This window comes from Electrona antarctica, assembly GCF_951216825.1.
Source record: "Electrona antarctica genome assembly, chromosome: 17".
In the NCBI taxonomy this organism is placed as follows: Eukaryota; Metazoa; Chordata; class Actinopteri; order Myctophiformes; family Myctophidae; genus Electrona; species Electrona antarctica.
In genome coordinates, this window is record NC_136798.1 from 11,205,363 (window position 1) to 11,218,969 (window position 13,607).

The window sequence follows — 13,607 nt, forward strand, 5'->3', positions numbered from 1 at the left end:
TCACACTCTATAAATAACATTGCTGTGCGTGCGCTGCCATTTATATTGATAGTGTGGCACAAACGCCATGTGAGGCTTTGCTGATGGATTGGGTTGGCCAAACAGGGAAGCCAATGCCTTACCTGGTCGATCTCGCTAATATGGAAAATTGACCGCCATAGCAACCCCAGTAGGGGTGCAACAGTTGATTTAATCGATGATTAAAAATGATCGCTGATTTAAAATAATCGATTAATAATCAATCACATTTTCATAAATGTTTCCCAAACAAAGTATTAAATTTGGCTCAAGTAGTTACGATTTGTTACGGCTTTTGTCAGTTGTCACGAAAAGCTATTGGTCAAATTAAGGCTTACTAAAGATAGAACCAGGTTGTGAGAGGCTACCTATAATTACAATCTAGAAAAAATAGAAAAGGCTTCTACACTGACAAAAAATGTTGAGGCATTTACAAAAATAGATGTATTTACAAAAAAAAAAAAAAAAAAGGGAAAAACAAATTGACACATGCAGTGAACAAAAGAAGCGGATGTTTGGTTCCTCAGACCATCTTCAGCACTCAGGAAGAAAACAAAAAGATGAAAGGTGGAGCTGAAAGGGAGCGAGACAAGAACAGAAAGGCTACTGAGGAAGAGGCTGCCAAATGTTTCAAACTGACTGATATATTCAGAACCCCCAGCATGCAAGTAATACAAACAAACAGGCATTACTGCTGTAGTACTGTAGCTGTAAGTACATTCACGCTGGTTCTTCTCAACATGATGTCCGAGGACCCCCAGCAGTCTTTGAGGCCAGCTAAGGGATTAATAGTTAGTAATAGGAAGGCAAATGGACCCATAACGGGTCCATTTGGTTCCATTTGCACACTCAGCATTATGGGGGGTCTATGGCCTAATGCATATCAAACTGAGGGTCCTTGATATGAAAAATATGAAGTTGACAATCACTGAGTATGAAGTGAGGGGCGCTCTTATCATTATACATCACCATACATCATCTCATGAATAACTGCGTTGACGTAAATGTTCCCTTCATTGTCAATGGCATTTAATGTTTGTGTTGCCACAAATGTAGGTAATATTTTGCGGACATATGACCTACTTTCTCCTTTCATTGTCAATGGCAAATATGAGACGTGTGGGGACAAAATATACGTCATATTTGAGGCACATATGACTAAATGTCTCCCTTCATTGAACTGAATGGAACTGAATTTATGTATAATTGGTTAGCCGATTTGCTCGTCTACATATGACGTACATTTTCCCTTCATTGTCAATGGCATTTAATGTTTGTGTTGCCACAAATTTACGTCATATTTGGCCGCGGCGGACATTTGACCTAATTTCTCCTTTCATTGTCAATGGCAAATATTGGGACGTGTGGGGACAAAAGCTGTATATAGGAGGGGCTAGAGCCCCTCAAAAGTAGAATCACTGAAGCCAGATTTTCACTACTTTTGATATTGTTAGGTGGTTGTCTATCAAAGAGGAGCTAATTAATTGCATCTCCATCTTTATCACATCACACGTTTTCAGGTGTAAAATGGTATGGGGAATAATTTTCCACACAAGCTCCCACGGATTGCAGTTCAAAAATTACACCTGTGTGAACTGAGTGGTGTAAGGTCTTATATAGAATGATCAGCTGTGGTCTGACGTAATTAAATCACACCCGTGTGAACTGGGTGACCATAGCAACCATGCTCATTTTTTGGTACGAACAGACAGACTTTGTGTAAACTAACAAAGCCAGTTGTAGGAGTGGTTTACACCACTCAAAAATTGATAATCATAGGAGCAGAGCAGGAAAAAAAGGAAGATTCCAAATAATAATACAACTAGAGGCAACTGGCAGCTCACTAAGTACAGTATGATCATGATGCATGATGATGATGTATTGACTCTCACATGACGCCACAGCTAACCAGTAGTTTATATATCTATCTGTAAAAGCACCGAAAAATGTCTGTCAGTCATTCTGTCTGTCAGTCTGTAGCCTACACTTCCTTATATTAACCTGACTCCGCCAGATTGGGCAGTAGAGAGTACTCTCTACTGCCCCATCTGGCGAACATCATTTGCTGTTCATATATTCAGAACAGGTAAGGACTAGTATAATAATAAAGTCGGGAAATTACTATGGATATGCGTGACATCATCATCATATACCCGGAAGTATATGCGGGAAGTGGGAGCGCCTATACTGAGTGACAAAAAACTACTTACTGGCCTTGACAGCCCATACATCCAAACAGAAAAGTCAGACCTGATTGTATTAAACAACGTTAAACTCAATTATTTGGGGGCCCTCTTGGGAAAGGCCGGCATAGAAAAATATTTGAAGGAGATATGACCATTTTAAAATGATTGTGCCGTTTTACCCAAAGCTGAGAAAATCCCCTTTGAATGTTCACAACATTTCAACACCTAGAGCTGGCTAGCCTACTTTGACTTATAAATGTATACATTTAATTTGCCCAAATCAATAATCTGTTGGAATGAAAACCTTCTTCAACATTCAAGCTGTGTTGATATGAAAAAAAAACGAAAATCACAAAAAAAAAAAAATCAAGTTTATTTTATATTTTCTGCCTTTTCATTATAGGCGAGATGAGGACCATTTTGCTAGACCTGGTCACAAATGTTTGTCTTTCACTATGTTTCAGCTCTCTCTTTCTATGTCTCCTCTCCCCCCTCCTCCCCCCTCCTCTCCCCTCCTCTCCCCCCTCCTCTCCCCTCCTCTCCCCTCCTCTCCCCCCTCCTCTCCCCTCCTCTCCCCTCCTCTCCCCCCTCCTCTCCCCTCCTCCCCCTCCTCCCCCACCTCCCCCCTCCTCCCCCTCCTCCTCCCCCTCCTCCCCCTCCTCCCCCTCCTCCCCCACCCTATAGGCCACTAAAGAGGTGATAGAGCGTGAGGCTCCAGGGATGTCTCTGGCCATGCTGATGGGATCCCTCAATGTCACACCGCTGGGCATGCTCTCCAGGTCAGTCACACGCTAAGATGCATGCACGCACACACACACACACACACACACACACACACACACACACACACACACACACACACACACACACACAAAACACACACACACACGTGCACACACTCACACACCCACACACGCGCAAACAAATGTGTGCAAACAAATGCACGCACACACACACACACGTGCGTACACACACACATAGACGCATGCACGCACACACATTTCACGATCCTGCTCTGCTTTAATTTAACTGTGTGTGTGTGTGTGTGTGTGTGTGTGTGTGTGTGTGTGTGTGTGTGTGTGTGTGCGTGTGCGTGTGCGCGTGTCTTACAGACCTGTGTGTGGCATCCGAGGAAAAACACTCATCATAAATTTACCAGGAAGCAAGAAAGGCTCCCAGGTAAGACAGACCTGTTCCACATGTTGTAATGCAGCACTGCCCATGACTCATAGCGGGGGTCTCTTTGGAGGTATACGGTAGTCTAATATCTTTGAGGGGCGCTAGCCCCTATATGTCCAGGTTTGAGAGTTTGTGTGAACACAAACATTGAAGACAAAAGTGTATAAACACAAACATTGAAGACAATCTCATCATCTCATTCCGGCTTATCAGAATTTGCACAATGTTTGTGTTTACACAAACACTCAAAATTGTCCATTCATTGTCAATGGCATTTAACACTCCGATTGCCCGGGGTTATTTAATCCATTAAATCATAGCGATTTATAGTAGCGGAGCACTTTTACAGACGGACCGGATGTTATCCCGGATGTGGCTGTAGCAGCTAAATGTAGCCAAAACACTATCGCCCCTCAAAAATACAAAAGGTAAAAGAAGGAAAAATTGAGCATCCGCAAGCTCACAATCATTGTGAGCTTGTACATCTGGTATTTTCTCTGTTGTAATGCAGCTTTGCACAAGCAAGGTTTTCCTACTGTACGTGAACACGATTACAGCACATACCTTATCACATAGCTTATCACTTCCCCCTCAAACAAGGCTGAAAATAGCAGATCCACAAGCTTATACAACGAGTTCCAACGTGAGCTTGTAGGCATGTTATTTCCGCCGGATGTTTGCCTTATTGCCAATGCCCAAAGTAGAAGTGCTAGCGTTCTCGTGGTTAAAAACTGGTCTTTAGGTTTTTCAAATTCAACCTGGTAAGCACTGAATGGATCGCTTCATAGTTTAGATCAGACTATCCTAAAGACAGGGTCGCGGACCCATATTTATGTCATATGTTGTAAAAATTAAATGCTGAAAAATATATAAATAAATAACATTAAAAAAAAAAAAAAAAAAGTCCAGAAAATCTATCTATATAGATATTTGGGTTCCAGATAAAGACCAAATGTATCTTTTGGGTCTCAAGAAGCTGAAAAGATTTGGGAACCCCTGGTTTAGATTTTAAACTGTCAGATGACCAGGTATTACACCTATAAGAAGAACACATGATCTGGGCCCTCAAAAATTAAAAGAGGAGTAAACGTCCTTTATTATTAAAACGACAACTTGTTTGGACCTAAACACTGGTCTTCATTAGGGTTCTGTTAACATTTGAGTGCCCGGACCATCTGTTTTTCTTTTGATTCCTTCCCACTTGATCCAGGAGACACTGCTGATACTTTAAATATTTTGTAGCAGGATTTTCTCTGTGAGCAGCTGGTCATTTTGTTTTCTTTGTCTTCGGGTGTTAAAAGCTTCGCTGCATGTTTTATGTATGACTTTGGTTCTGTCGTTGGTGTGAGAGATGCATTGTGGGATACAGAACGATCCCTCACTGCTCCTCGCGCTGTACATATATGAACGTTGTGCCTCAGGGTCATATTGACTTTAGGGTCTTGGATGGACCCGTGTGTGTGTGTGTGTGTGTGCGTGTGTGTGTGTGCGTTGTGTGCGTTGTGTGCGTTGCGTGCGTGCGTGCGTGCGTGCGTGCGTGCGTGCGTGCGTGCGTGCGTGCGCGTGCACTGGAACGTGCTCATGGGTGTGTACAGTATGCGTACATCTATCTCCATCTGTCTCTTTCTCTCTCTCTCCCTGCCAGTGCTGCCCGGCACATCTGCCTGCCTCGTTAGGCACGCGCTCCTCCTGATCGATCTTAGCATTTCTTGCCATCAATTACACCACGTCTAACCGAAACCCTCCCCCCACCCCCCTTCCGTTGCCATATTAGTGTCACACACTTTTAACAACCTCAAGTCAAAGTTAACGAAACAAACCCCATACACACTTTCATTACATTGATCGCCTATCATAAAGGCATGCGGAACTTCAGTAAACCCTCAGGAACTTCAGGAAACCCTCTGTACTGCACAGTAAAACCCATCTGGTTACATTTGTACACTCTCCGAGTTAACGTAACGCTGAGCATCTCACCCAGCCACACGTCCATCAGCCTGTTTCTGCTCTCTGCTCTGCAGTTGTCTGTCTGTCTGTCTGTCTGTCTGTCTGTCTGTCTGTCTGTCTGTCTGTCTGTCTGTCTGTCTGTCTGTCTGTCTGTCTGTCTGTCTGTCTCTCTCTCTCTCTCTCTCTCTCTCTCTCTCTCTCTCTCTCTCTCTCTACTTTGTACTGCTATGGATGGATTTGAAATTACATTGCAGAGATCATTTCTCAAGTTCGACTGAGAGATCTGCTCATTCCATGGCTCTGACTGGTAGTAAAAGCGAGAGAAAGGGAAATGTATCCTCTAAAACCACTTTTTAATGAGAACAGCTAGCCCCGGGAGAGAGGAATATACGCCCGACGCACCTAAAACAAATATAAATAATTCCCCACCACTGATTAAAACACCTGAATATGAAAGAATGTCTCCAGGCTCTATACATCATACACCTCTCCACTCTCCACACGTTCAGGGGTCTGCCATGATGACAACACCCAAACCAGGGGCCACGTTTATACAAGCCACCTATGTCAGGGGCCCCTAAGGGCCTTGTTGTTCAACCCAGTTTATTGCTGCCTGGGACCCCGGCCCAGGGGCAACATCATGTTGTCGAGGAGCACCGTTACTCCGATCCGCACCAAACTTGGCACATACACTGTTCAGGGGTGTGCCATGAGAATGGTGACACCCCAAAAACTAACTAGCAAAGCAAAGCAAAGTTCTTTGTTTACCCAGGGTGAATGGACTAAGCTCGACAAACTTGTTTACAGCCAGACCCTGCTCATAGAACATTTCATGGTAGGGGTTCAATGCCTTGCTCAAGGGCACTTCAGCGGTGGTAATTTGAACGTGCCGGTCCGGGGATACGAACTGGCGACCTTCCGATAACAAGACCGCTCCGCAAACCGTTCGGCCACCGCTGCCCCTAGCAAAGACATGGGGCGCTGCAGCAGTGTTACTGCTGTGTTCAAAGACATGGGGCGCTGCAGCAGTCTTACTGCTGTGTTCAACGGGGCGCTGCAGCAGTCTTACTGCTGTGTTCAACGGGGTGCTGCAGCAGTGTTACTGCTGTGTTCAAAGACATGGAGTGCTGCAGCAGTCTTACTGCTGTGTTCAACGGGGCGCTGCAGCAGTGTTACTGCTGTGTTCAAAGACATGGAGTGCTGCAGCAGTCTTACTGCTGTGTTCAACGGGGCGCTGCAGCAGTGTTACTGCTGTGTTCAAAGACATGGGGCGCTGCAGCAGTGTTACTGCTGTGTTCAAAGACATGGGGCGCTGCAGCAGTGTTACTGCTGTGTTCAAAGACATGGGGCGCTGCAGCAGTGTTACTGCTGTGTTCAAAGACATGGGGCGCTGCAGCAGTGTTACTGCTGTGTTCAAAGACATGGGGCGCTGCAGCAGTGTTACTGCTGTGTTCAAAGACATGGGGTGCTGCAGCAGTGTTACTGCTGCGTTCAACGGGGGGCTGCAGCAGTGTTACTGCTGCGTTCAACGGGGCGCTGCAGCAGTGTTACTGCTGTGTTCAACGGGGCGCTGCAGCAGTGTTACTGCTGTGTTCAACGGGGCGCTGCAGCAGTGTTACTGCTGTGTTCAACGGGGCGCTGCAGCAGTGTTACTGCTGTGTTCAACGGGGCGCTGCAGCAGTGTTACTGCTGCGTTCAACGGGGCGCTGCAGCAGTGTTACTGCTGTGTTCAACGGGGGGCTGCAGCAGTGTTACTGCTGCGTTCAACGGGGGGCTGCAGCAGTGTTACTGCTGCGTTCAACGGGGGGCTGCAGCAGTGTTACTGCTGTGTTCAACGGGGGGCTGCAGCAGTGTTACTGCTGCGTTCAACGGGGGGCTGCAGCAGTGTTACTGCTGTGTTCAACGGGGTGCTGCAGCAGTGTTACTGCTGTGTTCAACGGGGGGCTGCAGCAGTGTTACTGCTGCGTTCAACGGGGGGCTGCAGCAGTGTTACTGCTGTGTTCAACGGGGTGCTGCAGCAGTGTTACTGCTGTGTTCAACGGGGCGCTGCAGCAGTGTTAGTACTACTGCGTTCAACACTTCAGATGGTCATACTGTAACTCGGTGACCATTGCTCTGATTAGCGCAACATAGGACTAGATTTGAAGGCTGCTGAAAATCTAGCTAACTAAATATAGATAAAATTTACACATAATTGCAAAACAGAAGCCTAATGACTGTGAAAAGTAATCCAGTTAGTGGTTTAATAGCGTGGATATGGGGATTGAACGAGGTTATGCATGCACATACTTATACCAATGCACCCACAGTAAAGCAAGCCAATAAACAGTTTGTGGAACAGTGATTAACCTACTGTGATGAATGGAATTTGCAATATGTGGCTTGAGAGCAGTGTTGTGGGCCGGGGACCGCTGAGGGCCGTGAGGGTATTGCGGTTGGGCCCCCAAATAATTGGCAAAAAACAAACATTTTATGTAAAACATGTCATGGTATTTTTCTTTAAAACCTTTACCTGCATTTTCATTGTGATACCGATAAATAGGAACTTAATTTATAATATTTAATAATATACGTTATGACCTTTTGTCTAGGGACAACTGAATGCAACTGAACGATTTTAGTATGTTTTGTGTCCGGGTAACTCAGTCGATAGAGCTTGATTTGATTTATTTATTTAGCACAGTAAAAAAAACAGTACAAAAGGAAAGATACGTAGAAAAATAATGAAAGTGCTAGGAGGAGTGCTAAAAAAAAGAATTGATGACATCAATTCATTACCAGCTGCTGCCTTAATATCCCATGGCTGAGAGGGCGGCTAGAGGCAAAAAGTGTGTGGTTGCCTAGAGACGAGGCAGCCAATCAGGACAATAGGTTGTCAGTACAGCCATGAGAAACATAGGTCTCAACTACAGCAAGTGGGCGTGAAAGCCAGCTGTGCTTACACAGCAGCTGGTAAAAATGATTTCAATGCAATACATATAATTTACAGTGTGTGTGTGTGTGTGTGCGTGTGTGTGTGTACGCACGTGCACACACACACGCGTGCGTGTCCCATACAGTGGATCCATGGGATTTTGAAACGGTGGAACCACAGTTACTTCTGTCATATTCTGTCAGGTCTGCAATGTGCATCTACCCTGAAATGGGATGGAATGCAAAGCACATACTCTCCCTCTCTTTCTAGCCAGCTCCTAACACTGTAAGGCATGCGGGATGCATTAATAATGCATCCTTTCAATGCTTAAAATACACAGGAAGATAAATAATTTCACAGATTAGTGCTTGTCTCTGGAGTGAGGAGAATGGAACGTTTAGTAGAGCTGAGGAGCCCACAGGCATACTGACACAGAGAGACACGGGGAGAGAGAGAGAGTGCTCGCTCGTACACTTGGCCAAAGGGAGTCACTATAATGTACCTGGGGGTTGTTCTCACTCTCTCTTCTTCTCTTCAATCATTAAATTAAGTGTAACAGGCATCCTGGTGTTTCTACCAGTTAATGACTGAATGCATAGCCAAAGTTTCCCTGGTTTCTCACCCAAGTTTAAAAAGGCGAAGCAGCGCAAGGCCTAGTCAGTGGCGTGGCACATGAGGTTGAGACGTGGTGACTTTTTGTATTTTCCGGAACACAGAAGGACGGAGTACCCACGGTGCAGTGGTGAAATGAGATGGATTTTAGGCTGAGAATGTTGTCGGTGTGAATTCAATCATGGTCAGTCAAATGACCACTTTTCATTACCTTAACCGTGTCCTCCCAGCGTGCGTGTGTCCTTTAGAAGTAGAGCAGGGTGGGTCCCTGCATATAGTCTCGGGTAGCCAGTTCCGAATGCTGCTATATATAGAGTCTACTCTGGAACAACTTTTCAAATATCTTTACATTTTAATATATTTATGAATTTCCATTTCTGCTAAGCAGCAATAGCTATATAGCGTCGCAGTCCCGCCCCCTACCAGGGCCCCCGTTCATTTTCCTCATAGACTTTTCAAAAAGTATTTATTTAAAGACCTTTTAAGCCTCGTACAAAGCCAACTCGAGTTGTGACAAATCATGACAACAAACACAATTCTTTGGGCCGAACAGAGAATTAGAAAGAAGAAATAAATGTCAGGTTACAACACTTTTTTTGTTGTTTTTCTTCTTTGTAATTATTTTTTTGGTCATTTGATCATTTATAGATGCAGACTGTAGGACAGAAGTATTTGCAAAATGTGAGAGACAACAGTCTACTTGCGAGATTAGTCCCTGTGTCACTCCTCCTAGCACTTATCAACGACACGGAGCAAGTCCCTGTGTCACTCCTCCTAGCACTTATCAACGACACGGAGCAAGTCCCTGTGTCACTCCTCCTAGCACTTATCAACGACACGGAGCAAGTCTGTGCAGACTGGTGCCTTGCATGAATGGCTGCCTCTGCCATGTTTACAGTTGGGTGCCACCGATATTGTCCCTTATCATTTGACCCATTTAGGCCTGACCTCAAAATTTAAAAAAATCCTTCTAAATCCACCAGTTTTCTGAAATAAATATTTTCACGATTTTTCAAAAATAGCAGACCTACAAGCTCGTAGCGCGCCACTCGGTGGCGTGCTATGAGCTTGTAGATCTGCTATTTTTCAATAGCTAAATTATAACATAATGTTTAAAACACCAAACTGTCCTTTTGCGCAGATCACGCAAACCTCAGCAAAAAGATAAGGACAATATCGATGGCCTCCAACTGTATGTGAATGGGTGAATGTCAGGCACATTGTAAAGCATTCTGGTTAAAGGCACTAGAAGACCCCTAGGTTAGTAGACCCCTTAGTTCCCTACGGTCAGCCCAAAAGTGTAATTTCCATAGTGTCACAGGGAAGATGAGCCTCAGAACCGTAATGTACTGATGTCCTTGAGTCATCAACAATGAATATACGACACCTCAAACAGACCACCAAGTGGCACACACACACACACACACACACACACACACACACACACACACACACACACACACACACACACACACACACACACACACACACACACACACGCACACACACACACGCATATTGTGTAGGCCTACTCCATAAGCCTACAGAACGAGACAAAGGTCTCCTCATACCTGCAACCCCTTAAAAAATAAAACCCTGTCTGCAACAGGGTGCACAACGTACGTGTTCCAAATGTTTAAAGGTCTATATTGAGCTGTCCTACGCTCTCATTGGCTGTAGCACGGATCTGCTCGGGGTAGTGATTGCAACAACCCCTATTCATACAATGTGATTTTCAGTCAGCAACAAAGCCAAATATCAAACCTGCCAGATAACTAGAAAAGCTCGGGGTGGCGTTGCCGAGCACTACAATCGCAGTCGGATCTTCTACCAGTACTTTTCACACAGACCGAGCAAAACCATGGCGAGTGAAGCCCAATCTTGTGTCGGGGGATTTGTCGGCGTGCACCAAAAAAGGTTGCAGCATAATTGTGGCAAATATCTTGCAGTGTGTAGTAGCCTTAAAAGTTTAAAAGCTGTGCTAGTAAGCAACATGCAATTTACATCCAATCACGGCAAAGTGGTTTGAACCGACCGGTGTTGCAATCCATAGTCATAAATCCTACAATAAAGTACCATAAATAAAAAGCTATAAAACTGAAAACAAGTGGAAATGTGGGTGTAAGGAGGATATCGCTGAAGCCACAGCGTTACCAAAACTAGTGTGGTTTATCCTGCAATCTGGATGTTAGATTATGAGATATTATTGTGTACAAAATGGACATTTTGCCCTGAGGGTAGAGCAAACCGTTCCGCCCAGAATGTGCTCAGCAAGTTTCATGGCAATCCAACCATTCGTTTTTCAGATATCTTTTGCAAATTCAGATTTTGGCCTAAGGGTGGCACTACACGAAAGGCCATGGGGTCACCAAAAGAGCAGAATAAACCTCTAAAGAATGTGAAGACACACAGCAAATTACATGGCAATCCAACCAGTAGTTTGTTTAGATATTTAGCTTGATACTGACGGATGGACCGACCGACCGACTGACATCTAGAGTCCTGCTGCTTGCTGGGCTAAAAATACGAGCTGATTCTGATGAAGATCCTGATCCCACTATTGATCTTGTGATAAACACGGCAATACTAACGGTGTGCAGTCTATTATTTTTCACGCTGATCTTCTTTTTGCTATACCTGATTACCAGAGTGAATGTGCATTCTCTACTTACTGTAAATCTAAAAATAATAGCACCTTGTCTATAGTCTACATACATGTAATCACATTAATTCAAACCGGGGGCCTCCCACATAGGAAACCTACCCACTAACATATACCAAAATAATATATTCCCCCCCCCCCCCCCCCCCCCCCCCCCCTCATGATCAAAGGAGATAGGCTTCTGGGCTCCAGGCAGGGCTACTCTGCTACATCCACTCAGACTCCCAGATGGGCGGGCACTGTTTGCCAGAACAACTTGCATTGAATTAGAAGGTACTGTAGGAGGTCAGTTTCTTGCTCAAAAAGTGGCAACTAGGCTATTTTTGGCAAATGTTTCGCCCGGGAATAAGGATGACTAGGGTTCAAGTGCTTCATTGAATATTTCACATAGTGTCAGATAAGTTGTCAGACATAACGAGGATATCAGTTGGATTTTTTTTTTTTTACATAAACCTTCTGGCACTCATTGTATGTGCCAGCCCCATCCATCTGGCACCAAACTACAGGCTAAAACAAACCATTAAGAGCACTTGACCCAGTTCCAAAACCAATAAGACCAATGCGATGCTCTTAACCCCTTAACCACCCAGCTCAGAACTACAACAACACAGCTTATCATCAGCGAATAGGGTCAGTCTTCCACTTGCGTGAGGTTTGGACAAAATATATGTAGGAGTTGTAGCAAAAAATTTAAAAATTAAAAAAGACCATTAAACACCCATTGTATATTCAGCAACAGCATTTGGTAAAGTTATGCAGGAGTGGTTTTCTGTGCTGTGAGCAAAGAAATGATTTGCCCGTTCAGAAATATGGTTGTTTCTAAAAATGTAGTACCGGTGAAAAGTTGTATTAGTAGTTATAGCAGCAGTGATACAAGTTGCAGTGTTAGCAACAGCACTAGTAGTACTGTAGTGGTAGCAGCGGTATTATAACCAGTTTGACTGACGCCCTGTTTGCGAGAAGCGCCATCGCCCTCTAGGGCGTACACGCATCTGCCTGGGTGATGACACACTGCTGGGCGAGCGCTGGCGCTTTGGCATGTGGCGTCAGATCAACATATGGAATGAATTCTCTACAGGCCATATATGGAGTGTGCCTTGAGTGTACAGGGTTTGATGAGGTCAGATCAACATATGGAATGTCAGAACAGGTCAGCTCCATATATGGGGATCTAAGGGTGTCAGTGGGGGCAGTGTCTTGAGTGTACACGGTTTGATGAGGTCTGGCCATATATGGAGTGTGTACTGTTTTCACAGTAATCTGCGACCTACGGTCGCAATAATAATGGCGTGCCAATGTTACAGTAGTTGTAGTGGTAGTTGCCATTGATAGCAGTTCTATAGTAGCAGCAGTTAGTTCTGTTAACAACATAAACGCGTGTGAGGTAGTTTTAATACTGTAATAGTGGTGGTATGGTAATGCTATAGCAGTAACAGACAGACAGACAGACAGACGTGTTATATAGGGAGATGCTAGGTTGCCATCCTAGTTCCTTTGTAGTACTTACTTGTGTACTTTGGGACTCTATTGTCCTCAACAACTCACAATGTTGTCATTTGCAATCTCTCCTCTCCTCCAGGAGTGCTTCCAGTTCATCCTGCCTGCATTGCCGCACGCCATTGACCTGCTGCGGGACGCCATTGTCAAGGTCAAGGAGGCGGCGGACGATCTGGAGGACCTGCCCTCGCCGCCACCCCCGCTGTCGCCGCCGCCCGGAGGCTCGCCGCGGCGCCAGACGGAGGACAAGGGCGTGCAGTGCGAGGAGGACGACGAGGAGAAGAAGGACAGCGGCGTGGCCTCCACCGAGGACTCCTCGTCCTCCCACATCACCGCCGCCTCCATCGCCGCCAAGGTACAGTGGGCCGGCGTCGGAGGAGCAATTAGGCTCTATAATGCACATGTAGGCCATTTTGGGGAAATAGCTCTTCCTACTGTTCTTGTCTTCCGGGCCTCTTCAGACTTCCTTCACAGGTGTTACCGATGACACTAATTAAGACTCTGTTCCATTTAATGTACAGAGGTTCTCAAACCTTTTAATTTCAACGACCCCTATAGCTCTGAGAGTGTACAAATGGAACACCATTTGTAC

General features: G+C 45.1%; 1 protein-coding gene across 10 annotated transcripts in view; it reads left to right on the forward strand.

The window, feature by feature from the left end:
- The window catches only part of gphnb (gephyrin b), a 133,050-nt gene that overhangs the window by 62,164 nt on the left and 57,279 nt on the right, over nucleotides 1-13,607 (forward strand). For all 10 annotated transcript variants that reach the window (XM_079525378.1, XM_079525381.1, XM_079525382.1 and 7 more), the window contains exons 5-7: nucleotides 2,889-2,983; nucleotides 3,317-3,383; nucleotides 13,098-13,370. In XM_079525378.1, the coding sequence (XP_079381504.1) occupies nucleotides 2,889-2,983; nucleotides 3,317-3,383; nucleotides 13,098-13,370 (435 nt within the window). The remainder of the gene's footprint in view (nucleotides 1-2,888; nucleotides 2,984-3,316; nucleotides 3,384-13,097; nucleotides 13,371-13,607) is intronic.